Source organism: Lycorma delicatula, chromosome 7 (genome assembly GCF_047948215.1).
Source record: "Lycorma delicatula isolate Av1 chromosome 7, ASM4794821v1, whole genome shotgun sequence".
NCBI classification, from domain to species: Eukaryota; Metazoa; Arthropoda; class Insecta; order Hemiptera; family Fulgoridae; genus Lycorma; species Lycorma delicatula.
Genome location: NC_134461.1, coordinates 78,774,211 through 78,786,691, shown reverse-complemented (window position 1 = coordinate 78,786,691; position 12,481 = coordinate 78,774,211). Strand labels below are relative to the sequence as shown.

General features: G+C 29.3%; 1 protein-coding gene and 1 long non-coding RNA gene across 7 annotated transcripts in view; one reads left to right on the top strand and one right to left on the bottom strand.

The window, feature by feature from the left end:
* The window catches only part of LOC142328467 (uncharacterized), a 266,368-nt gene that overhangs the window by 135,610 nt on the left and 118,277 nt on the right, over positions 1–12,481 (top strand). Inside the window, exon 1 of one of the 6 annotated variants that reach the window (XM_075372273.1) lies at positions 10,440–10,708. The exons of 3 other annotated variants lie outside the window; for them this stretch is intronic. In XM_075372273.1, coding sequence (XP_075228388.1) covers positions 10,702–10,708 — 7 coding nt within the window. In that variant the 5' untranslated portion in view covers positions 10,440–10,701. Of the gene's footprint in view, positions 1–10,439; positions 10,988–11,604; positions 11,630–12,481 lie in introns of those variants that run through there. 2 more of the 6 variants (XM_075372269.1, XM_075372272.1) reach the window with 2 other exon arrangements.
* The window catches only part of LOC142328469 (uncharacterized), a 283,425-nt gene that overhangs the window by 164,077 nt on the left and 106,867 nt on the right, over positions 1–12,481 (bottom strand). The gene's annotated exons all lie outside the window — the stretch shown is intronic.

Below are 12,481 nucleotides of genomic sequence, written 5' to 3'. Positions count from 1 at the left end.
TTCTGCACTGAAGCACTTAAATGAACAGTTTACAACTGACAACAATAGACGAGAGCAATAACATACACAACCAATAATGGCGCTAGTAGTAGCAGCGTTACTGGTGGACCTCAAATAACTGCAGTTTGAAACCGGATCGGTTCGGTTTTAAGTTTCTCACCCGGTATCATATTGGCTTTTTTGTTTAGGCTGAAGAGGCAGTAATAAATTTAGCAGCTGTTTGCCTGATAACCTTGGTAACTCCTGGTAGAAATAACAGCTCTACCTTTGGGCTTATCAGGCTGTGTTAATTACTGTAATTACTCAACTGTAAAAATAATTGTAATTATCCAACTGCATATACATTTTTTTTTTTTAATGAAGTTTACTCGTTTTACACATATTACAAAAAACCATTAGTCTAATAAATATTTTATTGCAAAGATACGATTTTTTGAAAACTTGTTAAAAAACCAAAATAAAAATAAGCTAGACATTCCATTTCTAATTTAGATTTTAGATAAAAATTAAACCCAGAAACTTTCTCTCCTGAAAAAAAAATTTAATAAATTTACAGGTAAAAGTCTTGAAATACATTTTAACAAATAAATTCTAAAAATAAACCAAACATTTGTGGTCGACTTTTTCTTCTTATTCATAAAGAAATACCTTGACCAAGTACACAGGGTATGAATAATCTCATTAGGTATTAAATTCTTTTAAAATCTGAAAAGGGATTTCCTGTCACTGAACCGACTTAGTAGAAAAAATATCCAACTGTTGTTTAACATATCTGAGAACAATTACTTACAAAAAGATTCATCAGATTGCGTGATAGTACAATTTGAATACTGTGGTATGTAGATGAGCATGTTTTCAAATATGTTTAATCTATTCCCCGTAAAAGATCTGCTTATTAATTTTAAAAAAGTAGTCAGTTCATATACAGAATGTATCACGACGTTTTCCCGGGACTTTCATAACCTATTCTACTCGTGAAAATAATGGAAAAATTTCATACAAACATAAATGTCCTAAAATGTTTTATTTGCGAATTACGGCTAGTGAAAGATTTTGTTCGGATTTCGGAGTACCCCAGTGAAATGAGTTCAGTAAAAGAATTTGGTATTTATTTACGTTAAATAAGTATTTTTCTAACAAATGTAGTAATGCACTAGTTCTAAATAAAATTCGAATTTTTCTAACTTTTCTTTACAAGTTAAAAATTTTTGTGTGTAAAACCCACTTAACAAAGTTATTGTAGGTGAAACACAAAAAAATAGGGTATTTTACCCCAATTTATTGGTTTTCAACCAATATTTCTCAAAACCTATTGTGGATACGATTCTGGGATCAATTTTATTCGATTGCTTAAGTTAAAAACCATAAGACATCACTAATTTTGCCCCTCATTTAATTCCTAAAAATTACAGTACGACCTCGTTTCACCGTGGGTAGCTGAAAACCGAGAGAAATCTTTCATTAGCCGTAACTTGCAAACAAAGCAATTTAGGACATAGGAACTTTTTCCATTATTTTCACAAGTAAAATAGGTTCTATAAGTCCCGGGAGAACTTCGTTACATATATAAAGAATCTCCCGTGATTTAAGTAGGCAAATTGGATCTTGAACTTAACGTCAAATATATCGATAAGAAAACTATTATAGTAAATTGTTTAAAACTATTTTTTGATTTATAAAGTCAAAGGGCTACATTTTAAAAGAATAACTGAACTATATTATAATTATCTAATAAAATTAATTCAGTATAAATAAATAAGAGGTTTACATGTTAAAAAAACGTTAAATCGAATAAATCACACTTATTTTACCGTATTGAGGTCAACTGATTTCTTATCATAGTAACATAACATTATTTGCGTTACGAAATTCATCTGACATTATTTAATAGATATTTAGAGCACAAAACTTGTTATTTTAAGGAAAATAATTTAAAAATTTAATATTATCTATCAAGCAGAAAATAGCATAATATATATATAGTAGTAATACTTAGTTTTTGATTAATGTTTCTATGATTAAATCTAAGTAAATTTTAAAAATTAGAAAACATTTTAATGTTTAAATAAATCACTTTTTAATACAGTAAATTATTTATTACTAGTAATTATACAAATTTAAACTAATTAAAAAATGATAAAGTAATCGGATTTATTTTAAACCGTATTTATTTTAATGATAAAATTCACCATTTTAAAGATATTTATAAAAGCCAAACTGTATATTGAAAGACTTTAAAAAAGAAATTAGCTCGGTATATTCCAAATTATAAAACTACATTTTAATATAATTCTAATACTCAATCCGTTTAATAGGAAAACTAAGAACTTAAGTATATTTCCGTTCAAAATCAATTTATAAAATTTCAATCCACGGCTATAAAAATAAGCATTTCCTTATATCACAAGCTTTACGGATTACAAACTTACCATTTTAATTTTTAATTCTTCTTAGTATATCAATACTTCCATTAAATCTGGAATATCATAAAATGATTAAAGTTGGAATAAATTTTAACAATACAGCTCTGGGTAAAAAAAAAATATATTTTATTTTATATATTTTCCTTTTCATTTTCGCACCAATCATTTTTTCAAATCTTTTCACAAATTACTGCATTTTTTTTATTGTACCCAAGGTAGAAAGCTTCTTAAATTTTATCTGCGAAAGGCCTATGGTAAACATAGACGACACAAATTAGGGAACTAGTTAATTAATTAAAATACAAAAATAATAATAAAATAAAACAATAATTATCTAATCAACCGAGCAAAGCTAGCTTCTGTTTTAACTTGACGTTTTGGCATTCCATCAGTTTGTTGCGTGGATACAGTAAAATGTTTTATCCAGTTTTTTCCGAGGTTTCTTGGTATTAGGTGGAAAGACGAAAAAACAAAACATTATTTACAAAGTAATGTATGCAAAGAACACCCTGCAGGTGTTAATTTAATGAGATAAGGATAATATTTATCACTTTCCTAGAAGAAACTGGCCGCTATTTGAAACAATTTTATTAAAAAAATAGCGTCACGTACGTCTATCCACCTCTTTTTTTAAACATAACAAAAGAACCTTCTCTCATTAAATTAATACCTGGAAGGTGTTCTTTGCATACATTACTTTGTAGATAATGTTTTGTGTTTTTTTATCTATTATAAAATACTTTCTTTTTTTAATAAACATACAGGAAGTACTTCCTTAACAGGAAGTTTCAGTGATGTATTGTATTCCTTGAAACAAGTGTACGACAGGAAAAATATTTTTGGCATTGGGTAAATCTTTCGCAATCAATTACGATCGACGATTTCATTTAGTTATTTACATTAATTTTAACTTAGAATTCAATTTCTTTGTAAGCTTAATTTGATAAATTCCTTACGCCACAATGAGTGAAATCTGCGGTAAACAAAACTACTCTTATCATTGAGTCTTTTAAATAAGAGAAATTACGTTAAACATCCTTAGTTTGATTATAATATTACGAGAGAGATAAAAATACCAATTTTAGCCGACTGACACTTTATTGATTAAGTTTACAGTGTAGTCTGTTAGGCTGTGCAGTCTAGGAATCTTCAGCACGGTTCTAAAATGCTGAGGATCCACAGCAGGATCACATTTCACCTGCAGGATCCAAAATGAAGAACAAAAAACCAAATAATTTTTTGAAAGAAACGGAGTGATTATTAATAAAGGAAAATTTACAGATGGTTGAAGTGAAACGAACAACCATAGCACTTATCTGGATGAATCAAGGGAAACCGTGGTTAAACCTTGATTTAAAACCAGCATCATAAAATGCGGAATTACATAGCAAAATTAGAAAAATAATAATTTAAAGGAAAGTTCAAATCCTTCCCAGCAGTGGAAGTCTATCTCATCCACAATATTTCGGAATTTCGGAAGATCGGAAGAATCTGTACATTACTAATAAATATTTAATTTTTTATTATGTACACAAAGTTCCATAATAACAATATGTATAAATATATGAAATGATAGGTAATAAAGAAAAAAATAAATAAATATCAAACTGATCATAATAATTACTGGTGTTATCTTAAATAATACTTTAAAACGTTAACTTAAACCGGTTTTAAAGTACCAGCGTCGCCACTTTTCATTTTCTAAAAAGTAGAGAAACGCGGATAAGTAAGCAACTCGGATTCAAATACACTTAATATTAACATTTGAAATAACATATATTGATAAAAATGTGACAGTTTTTGTTTACAAAATTATTTAATAACACAAGAAATAACAGTATTAAACTTTTACAAATGAGTAAATCCAATGAATAAATTGTGATGTTGCACAAAATAGGACAACTTAATTTGTCGTTTTACATATCTCCTATTAATAACCAAATATTTATTCTATTCGATCCATAATAATTCATAATCCATTATAATTCATGATCATATTAGATATTGGCAGGTGTACAATTCCTCGGAAAAAAAATAACTGCCCAATACTACTTATCTGGATGGGTCAAGGGAAACCGTGGTTAAACCTTGATCAAACCATCATCACAAAATGCGACCCGCCGGGTTGGTCTAGTAGTGAACTCTCATCGCAAATCGGCTGATTTCGAAATCGAGAATTCTAAAGTTCTAATCCTAGTAAAAGCAGTTACTTTTATACGGATTTAAATACTAAATCATGGATACCGGTGTTCTTTGGTAGTTAGGTTTCAATTAATCACAAATCTCAGGAACGGTGGACCTGACACTGTACAAGACTACACTTCATTTACAATCATACATATCATCCTCATTCATCCTCTGAAGTAATATCTTACGGTGGTTCCGGAGGCTAAAGAGAAAAAGAAAGAAGCATCACAAAATGTGGAATTACTTACAAAATAAAATTAGAAAAATAATTTAAAACAAAATCCTAATCAGAGTTGCACTTTCTAAAAATAATGATATTAACTGTAAACCAATTCCAGTAAAAAGAATGAAGGTGTCATTAATATATAAGAACATCATTTTCATTTTGATGGATTTCAACACATTAGGTAATAATAATGCATTAAAGCAAAATTTTCAATAATCTGGGTCCCAAGAATTATACTTCGGCCTAATTTTACCGATGGGGCAGAAATCAGTGCGAGATCTTTTGCCCTTTTGATCTTTTGTTGTAGAACATGTCCTGAAAATTTGTTACGTTCTTCGTGAATTATTCTCTCTCTCTCTCTCTCTCTCTCTCTCTCTCTCTCTCTCTCTCTCTCTCTCTCTCTCTCTCTCTCTCTCTCTCTCTCTCTCTCTCTCTCTCTCTCTGTGTGTGTGTGTGTGTGTGTGTGTGTGTGTGTGTGTGTGTGTGTGTGTGTGTGTGTACACATAATAAATATAATCTCATATATAGACAATATAAATAAGTTAGCACATAATAATAAACGTAAAAATTAAAAATACAATCTTGTAAATAACAATATAAAGTTAACAATTACGAAATTACGTTATCAATAATAATAATAATAATAACAGATTAAATATTTTTTTATGTTTCTTGACAAAGTTCAAAAATGAATTTAAACCAACATATTTAAATAAAGCATTAAGTTTTGAAATGTCGAAGTATCGCGGAAACAATTAGTCTTGAGGGCAAGAGTATAAATTAATACTGTTTTTACCACGTCTGTCATTAATATAATGTGACTTGTATCAGTATCATACGGATGCTGGCTACGTTGCATACTAATGACTTGTGGAATTATGTTTCATACTGAAGTAGATTAGTAATATCCATCTGGTTGAATTAATCAAACGACAACAAAAGTAAAAACTTAAATTTCACAGCTGCAAGACACCATAATTTAAATAAAAGTTATTCTACTGTATAATAAAAACATTTAATTTATTAGTTTATATATATTATTGTATAAAAAAAAGATTCCTTATTAGAGAATTATAAATAATAGGTCTCTCTGTTATACTACCAAAAATTACGTATATTGTTAATAAGAATTACAAATAGAATCACAAAATACATAAGGAGAATGTTAAAATAAGGAAAAGATAAAATAAAATTATAGTGAATAATTTATTACATTACGTCAAAACGTTTACAAAGCAAATACAATATTTATTATGAACTAACAGAAAAGAAGGGACACATATATTACTTTGTGGTAGGATTTTTTACTGACCGGAAATTGCAAAAGAATCAATACGAATACTAAATATTAATTATAAATTGTTTCAAACTTCCGTTTTAAATTATTCTATCTCATTCCCACGGGGTAGATTGAATTAAAGAATTTGAGGACAACTTACCTTAAGAAAATCGGTACAACCATTTTAGAATTACCTAAACCACAAATGTCCTTACACCCGTACACGATTCAGATATACTTACCATCTTATTACAGATAGGTCAGATATCCACTAACGTATTCTAATTAATGATGTACAGGTAACAAAATATATATTATAACCAATTAGTCTTTAAGTATGATCATCAAACTACGTGTCATAAACGGAAAATAAAACTTCAAGTTCAAATTTATGAATTAAATAATCATTTTCTGCATTTCTATAAATATTTTGTTTCTCCGCGTGTAGGCCTTCAAGGACCACCACGCAAATATCAATTTCATGTAGTTTCTTTCTTTTTCTTCTAGAAATTCTTCGTTCTGTCGCACTGTTTATCTCTTCTTTCTTCAGTCCATTCTCCTCTGTTGAGTTTTTCTTTTCGCCTACAGGAACCTTTAATTCAAAAATGTTCTTTCTGTATTTTTTCGGATACATACAGTCATTTTCTGCAAAAGCTTTTTAAGCTCTTCTTTCATCTATTTAACATATTCACCTTGACCTTTATTTTCAATAAATAAAACTTCAACTCTGGAATTCCACAGTTCAGCCTTGACTGGTTTATTCGAACATGTGTCCATAGAATTTTAACTGTCGTTTATATTTTCTTGTACGAAGTAAAGGAAGTATTGTGTTCGCGAAAAATTTCGGTTTTCAGATTTCAACGGTAATATCCATTTTGGAATGGAATGCAAAGGTGGCGGGAGGCTAGGCTTTTAAAACCTGTCCTCCCATATCCATTTTGAACATCCCTGAATCCATTTTGACTAGTTTCAGCGTGACTTCTGTATGTACGTACGTACATATGTATTTCGCCTAACTCAAAAACGACTAGCCAAGGATGTTGAAATTTTGGATTTAGGAGTACATAATCTAGTTGTACACCTCCCCTTTTGATTGCAATCGACTGAACCAAAAGTGTCCAAAATCAAAAAAAATTTTGGATTTTGGACCTTTTATTAACTGCAGTAATAAGACCTCATAGAGAGCCCTTCAACGATCGTATATAAGTGGTACTTATTTTCATTGGTTCTAGAGTTATAGCCAAATAAAATTTTAATTAATGAAATATTTGGATCTTAAAAGGCACATCAGTTCGAATCAGACTTCACTTCCTTTATTTTTTTTTACGTGTTTTTTAAATTTAAATGTATTGATTTATTAATAATTACTAACCTCTGATTGAAAAAGAAATTACGATAAATAATAATTCAGTAACAGCAATAAAAATAAAAAAACATGAAAAAATATCAAAAGTTATCAATGAAATTAAATGTTATGTACTTTTAATTTTATAATTTGTGTATATGTAATTTAATAGGCGTACAAGAAAGTCATATGGTGTCTACATCACAATTTTTTTTTATTGTTACTTCCAGGTCTTATACTTTATCGCATATAACTTTGTTTGGCTCAGTCTGTGGCCTTCTTGTGTTCTCGGAACATATATCCTTCTAATTTTTAAAATTCTCATCAAGGAATCACAAATTAAAAAAAAAGAAAATATGTAAATATCGGATTACATAAGAATTCTAATATCCATTCGATGAATATTTTTTTTTACTGAATTAGACTTAGTAAGGTTTCAGTTCACATTTAAATTTCATATGGAATATTTTTTGCAGCATATAATTGAGCTAAATAATGAAAAATCCTTGAGTTAAGTTTTCATTCCAATTCTAGATAAAAGACACCCCGACGAATTTTGGTCGGAACTGCACTTGGAAAAAATCTTTAAGGAATTCTTTATACGGGTTTATCTTGTTTAATAGATCCTCTATGAATAGATCATCCTTTTCCTTATCCTGTATGTCTTTTTCCGGGATTTTTATGTGGAGTTCGAAAAGAATCCCATCACATCTGTGCTGTAGAGTTTCAAAGACTTATTTTTTTTTTGCATTTGAAACGTTTCATAAGTAAAATTGCCTATCGATGAACCGATGGATTGTTTTGTAATCTCGCAACTCTGTTTTCTACACAAACAACCAACTTCAGACTGAGCACGGTTGTCTCTTATCAAGTATGTCCACGCTTCCCTTAACACATCCATACATAAACACTTGGGAAATGAGGTTACATATAATGAAAAGCCTAGTCAAGAAATATGAATAAATAGTTAATCGAAGTGTAAAAGGACTGTTACGGGATGCTAATTTATGGCTAAAGCATACGAAGATAGTGTATGATTTATTTCATACCGACTGACCTGTGAGCTGAAGCTCGATGAATAATGAAAGAGAGATAGTAAAAAAGTAAATTTCTTGGGATTGTAATCTATAAGTTAAGGTTTCATTAAAAATGATAAATAATACGGAGGATGAAAAATCTGATGTGGACACCACATGACTTTCTTGTACGCCTATTAAATTGCATATACGCATTTCTTGTTGCATTTCATTTAAACTTATTTCATTTGAAAGTGAGAAACGATCCTCCAATTCTTTAATAAAGTGGACAGTTACACAATTGCATTGTGGTGGACACCACATTGCATCACACTTTTTTGTGGTGTCCGTATCAGCATTTTGTATTAGTTTATATATTAATTTTGTCTCACGTCGCTCAAGTAGTTCTGTGGTGTAAATAACAACGTGTCGGATTCATAACCGTGAACTCATCAATTCGAATCCGACTTCATATACATATATTTTTAACTTTTTTTTTTCTAATTTAAATATATTTATTTATATTTTTTATTAATAATTATTAACCTCTGTAAAAGATTTTGAATTAAAATGAAAAGTACATAAAATTTTATTTCACTAATAACTTCTGACTTTTTTTTTTAATCAGAGGCTAATAATTATTAATAAATCAATATGTTTAAATTAAAAAAAAAAGTACATGAAGACTGATTCGAACCCATGTGCCTTCCCCTTGTAAGATCCAAATATTTCATTAATTAAAAATTTTATTTGACTATTACTCTGGAACCAATGAAAATAAGTACCACTTATGATATATCGTTGAAAGGCTCTCAATGAGGTTTTATTACTGCAGTTAATCCAAAGTTTTTGAATTTTGGGCTTTTTTGGACACTTCTGGTTATGTCGATTGGAATGAAAAGGGGAGGTGCACAACTAGATGTTACATCAGTCCTCAATCCAAAATTTCAACATTCTACGGCTAATAGTTTTTGATTTATGCGAGATACATACGTACATATGTAAATACAGACGTCACGCCAAAACTAGTGAAATTGGATTCAGAGATGGTCAAAATGGATATTCCCTTTGAAATCTGAAAACAAAAATTTTTCGCGATTGCAATACTTCCTTTATTTCGTACAAGGAAGTAAAAAATGGACAATTTTAAAACCGATTACGAAAAACGCCTATGATGGTTCGGTTATGTAAAAGGTAAATTAGTAAAGGTTAGGTAGAAAAATGTTGAAGCTAGTGGTAACTAGAACGCGATAAAAATGTAAACCAAAAAAGAAGGATAAAGTAATGAGAGATATTGGAAAAATGGCTTGTTGTAAGCTACTCATAATGTAACCATTCTTCCAGGTTAAAAGAGCTAAAAAAAGAGTTTAGTGCAGAGTTAATCAATATTCCAATAAGGTAAATATTATAATAAAAAAATAAAAAAAATTATTTTTAATGGTTTATTACCGATAGAAATTAACAGACTTCTAAAGTAGAACGATTTAACTTTCTGTAATATTACACGTTAACGAAAAACAAAATGAAAACTTTATAACAAAGTTTTGTGAGAAATAATTCAGTTATTTAATTATTACAGATAATAATTATCCCTACTCCTTCCCCTGGGGAAGGAGTAGGTTATATAATAATTAGGTTATATAATATAATTATTTATTGAATTCCAATTAAAAAAAAAAAACTTATAATTATCAATTTCAATTCATTAAATAACGATAAATTCATTTAAACGTATTTCATTTGAAAGTGAGATACGATCCTCCAATTGTTTAATAAAGTGGACAGTTATACAACTACATTGCAATTTTTTTGTTTGTAGGTCATGACCTACAAACAAAAAATGTTAAAAAAACGGCATTAATTAAATAGTTCAAGAAGAAGATTTAGAAATAAATTATGTAACCCAGAGGAATAATACTATATAAACAAACAAAATAATAGTTGTAAAAGATGAAAAAGTATAGAGATGTTAAAATGGAACAAACGCGAACAAAATTAAAAATGAGATGTTTGGACTAAAAAGTATGCGTAAGAGGTGGTGGTAGGTGGTAAAGCAATCATTCTGTTCATAGTAAAGACGTGACGTAACTGTCCTTGTGCAGTGCCAAGACCGGTTGGTCTACGCTATATGTGTTGCGCTGTTCTTTAATCCCTGTCACTCATACTCAACGTAGTGTACAGTGCGTGTTAATTTATTGCTACATTATTATTATCTACCGCGTTTCATGTGCGGTAATTATCGTTCGTACTTTATACACAGTCCGTAAAAAAAATAATATTTTTATTAGATAAAGAAGTGAATTTTAAATTGCCTGGAGGCGTTGTGTGATTCAGTTAATGATTTAGTGTGTTGTTTTTTTTTTTAATAATTTTTAATTTAAAATGAACGATTGAAAATATTTTTTTAAAAAATGAAAAGAATATCGGGTGCATTTATTACGAAAAAAAACAAAAAAATTGATAACAATGATAACATCGAAGAGGAGAATTGTAAGCTAGTTCAGTTAAAAAGTAAGCATTAAAAATTAATTTTATTATTATATTTATTACATATTTATTGTTTTCATCGGTGTAATATTAACAGTAAATAAATTAAACTGATAGTATTTTTAATTTGTTTATTTTCACAACACTGGACTAGTTTACACCCGTGTTTTAACCAGAAAATTCAATAAAATGATGGGTTAAAAAAAATACCGCCAGATTTTTGCCGGGAATTATAACTGTAGATATAATTTTAATTAAGTGGAACTTTCATTATAAATTAATTATTAATGAAAAGGAAATATTATTTCATTCTTCCCGCTTTTCATAAATTAAAAGAAATAACATTAATAAAATGTTTTTAAAAAATCCCTTTCGGCATGCCGGAAGGCAGAGGTAGATTTCACCGATGCTAAGTAGGGGATAAAAGATCTCCACCTTAAAGTTAAGAAAAACTTAAAATTTACTCAATACGACAATAGATGCATGTGAAAAAATTTCACAAGTTTAGCATACGACAAGCCCCATCTTACAATTCCAGCAACATTTTGGTCATCCCTTGCCGTAAGGGTTGGTCACATCAAAAATTATTTCAGCCAAAGTTTTTGGTAACGTTTAGAGAACTAAGGACCACTTAAAACAGATTCGATACAGCGCCTATGAAGAGAGGTATGATCTTTTTTGTCTTTCAAACCCCATTTTTTTCAACTCCTGGGCCAATGGTTGGTGATATCAAATACCTTTTATTTACATAAGTTTTTGGGGTCATATCCAAAGAATAGTAGGAAGTTTAAATGGATTCGATGTTTTACTTAATAAGAAAGTTATAACGATGTTTTGTTTTTTCGAAAAAGTCCCCCATTTCTATCCCCATAGTCCGATTTTGGCCGTTAAAGAACTCGACCGAAATTTTGAAACGAATTATTTTTCAGGAACAATTTGAAAGTGATTGGCGAAAAATTACGGCAGTTATCGTGTCCACAAGAAAGTGAAATAAATAAATATACGTATATATTAACTTTTGAGCTGTCGGTAGTTTTGGGGACTGGGGGATGTGAAACGCGAAGATATATCGAAATTTTCTGGAAGTCAAATCATGGTACCCATTACAATAGGTAGCTTTCTTATGAAATCTACCTAAAAATAATAAACCCATTTGTAAAAACGGATTGCAAAATAATAGTATTCTTTAATTCTTATCTAAATTACAGCTTTTTTGAACTTGGCGCCAAGTAGTCATAGCAGTTTTTTAGGTGTAAGTTTCTAGTAGCAAGAAATGATACCAACAACTTAACTACGCGCCGACTTCAAACAGTTGAAATTTAAAGAAAAACTGAAGAACTTATATTTCAATTCACTTTTTGAAAGCTCTTTAATTTTTAATGTTTATTTAACTTCCAAATTCTTGGTTTTATTCTTTTTAAATAACGAGAAAAGTTTTTTTAAAAATAGCTTCTAGTATGAAAATATGTTTACATCAGTGGTTGTCAAACTTTTCCGAATCAACATGATAAGCGAGAT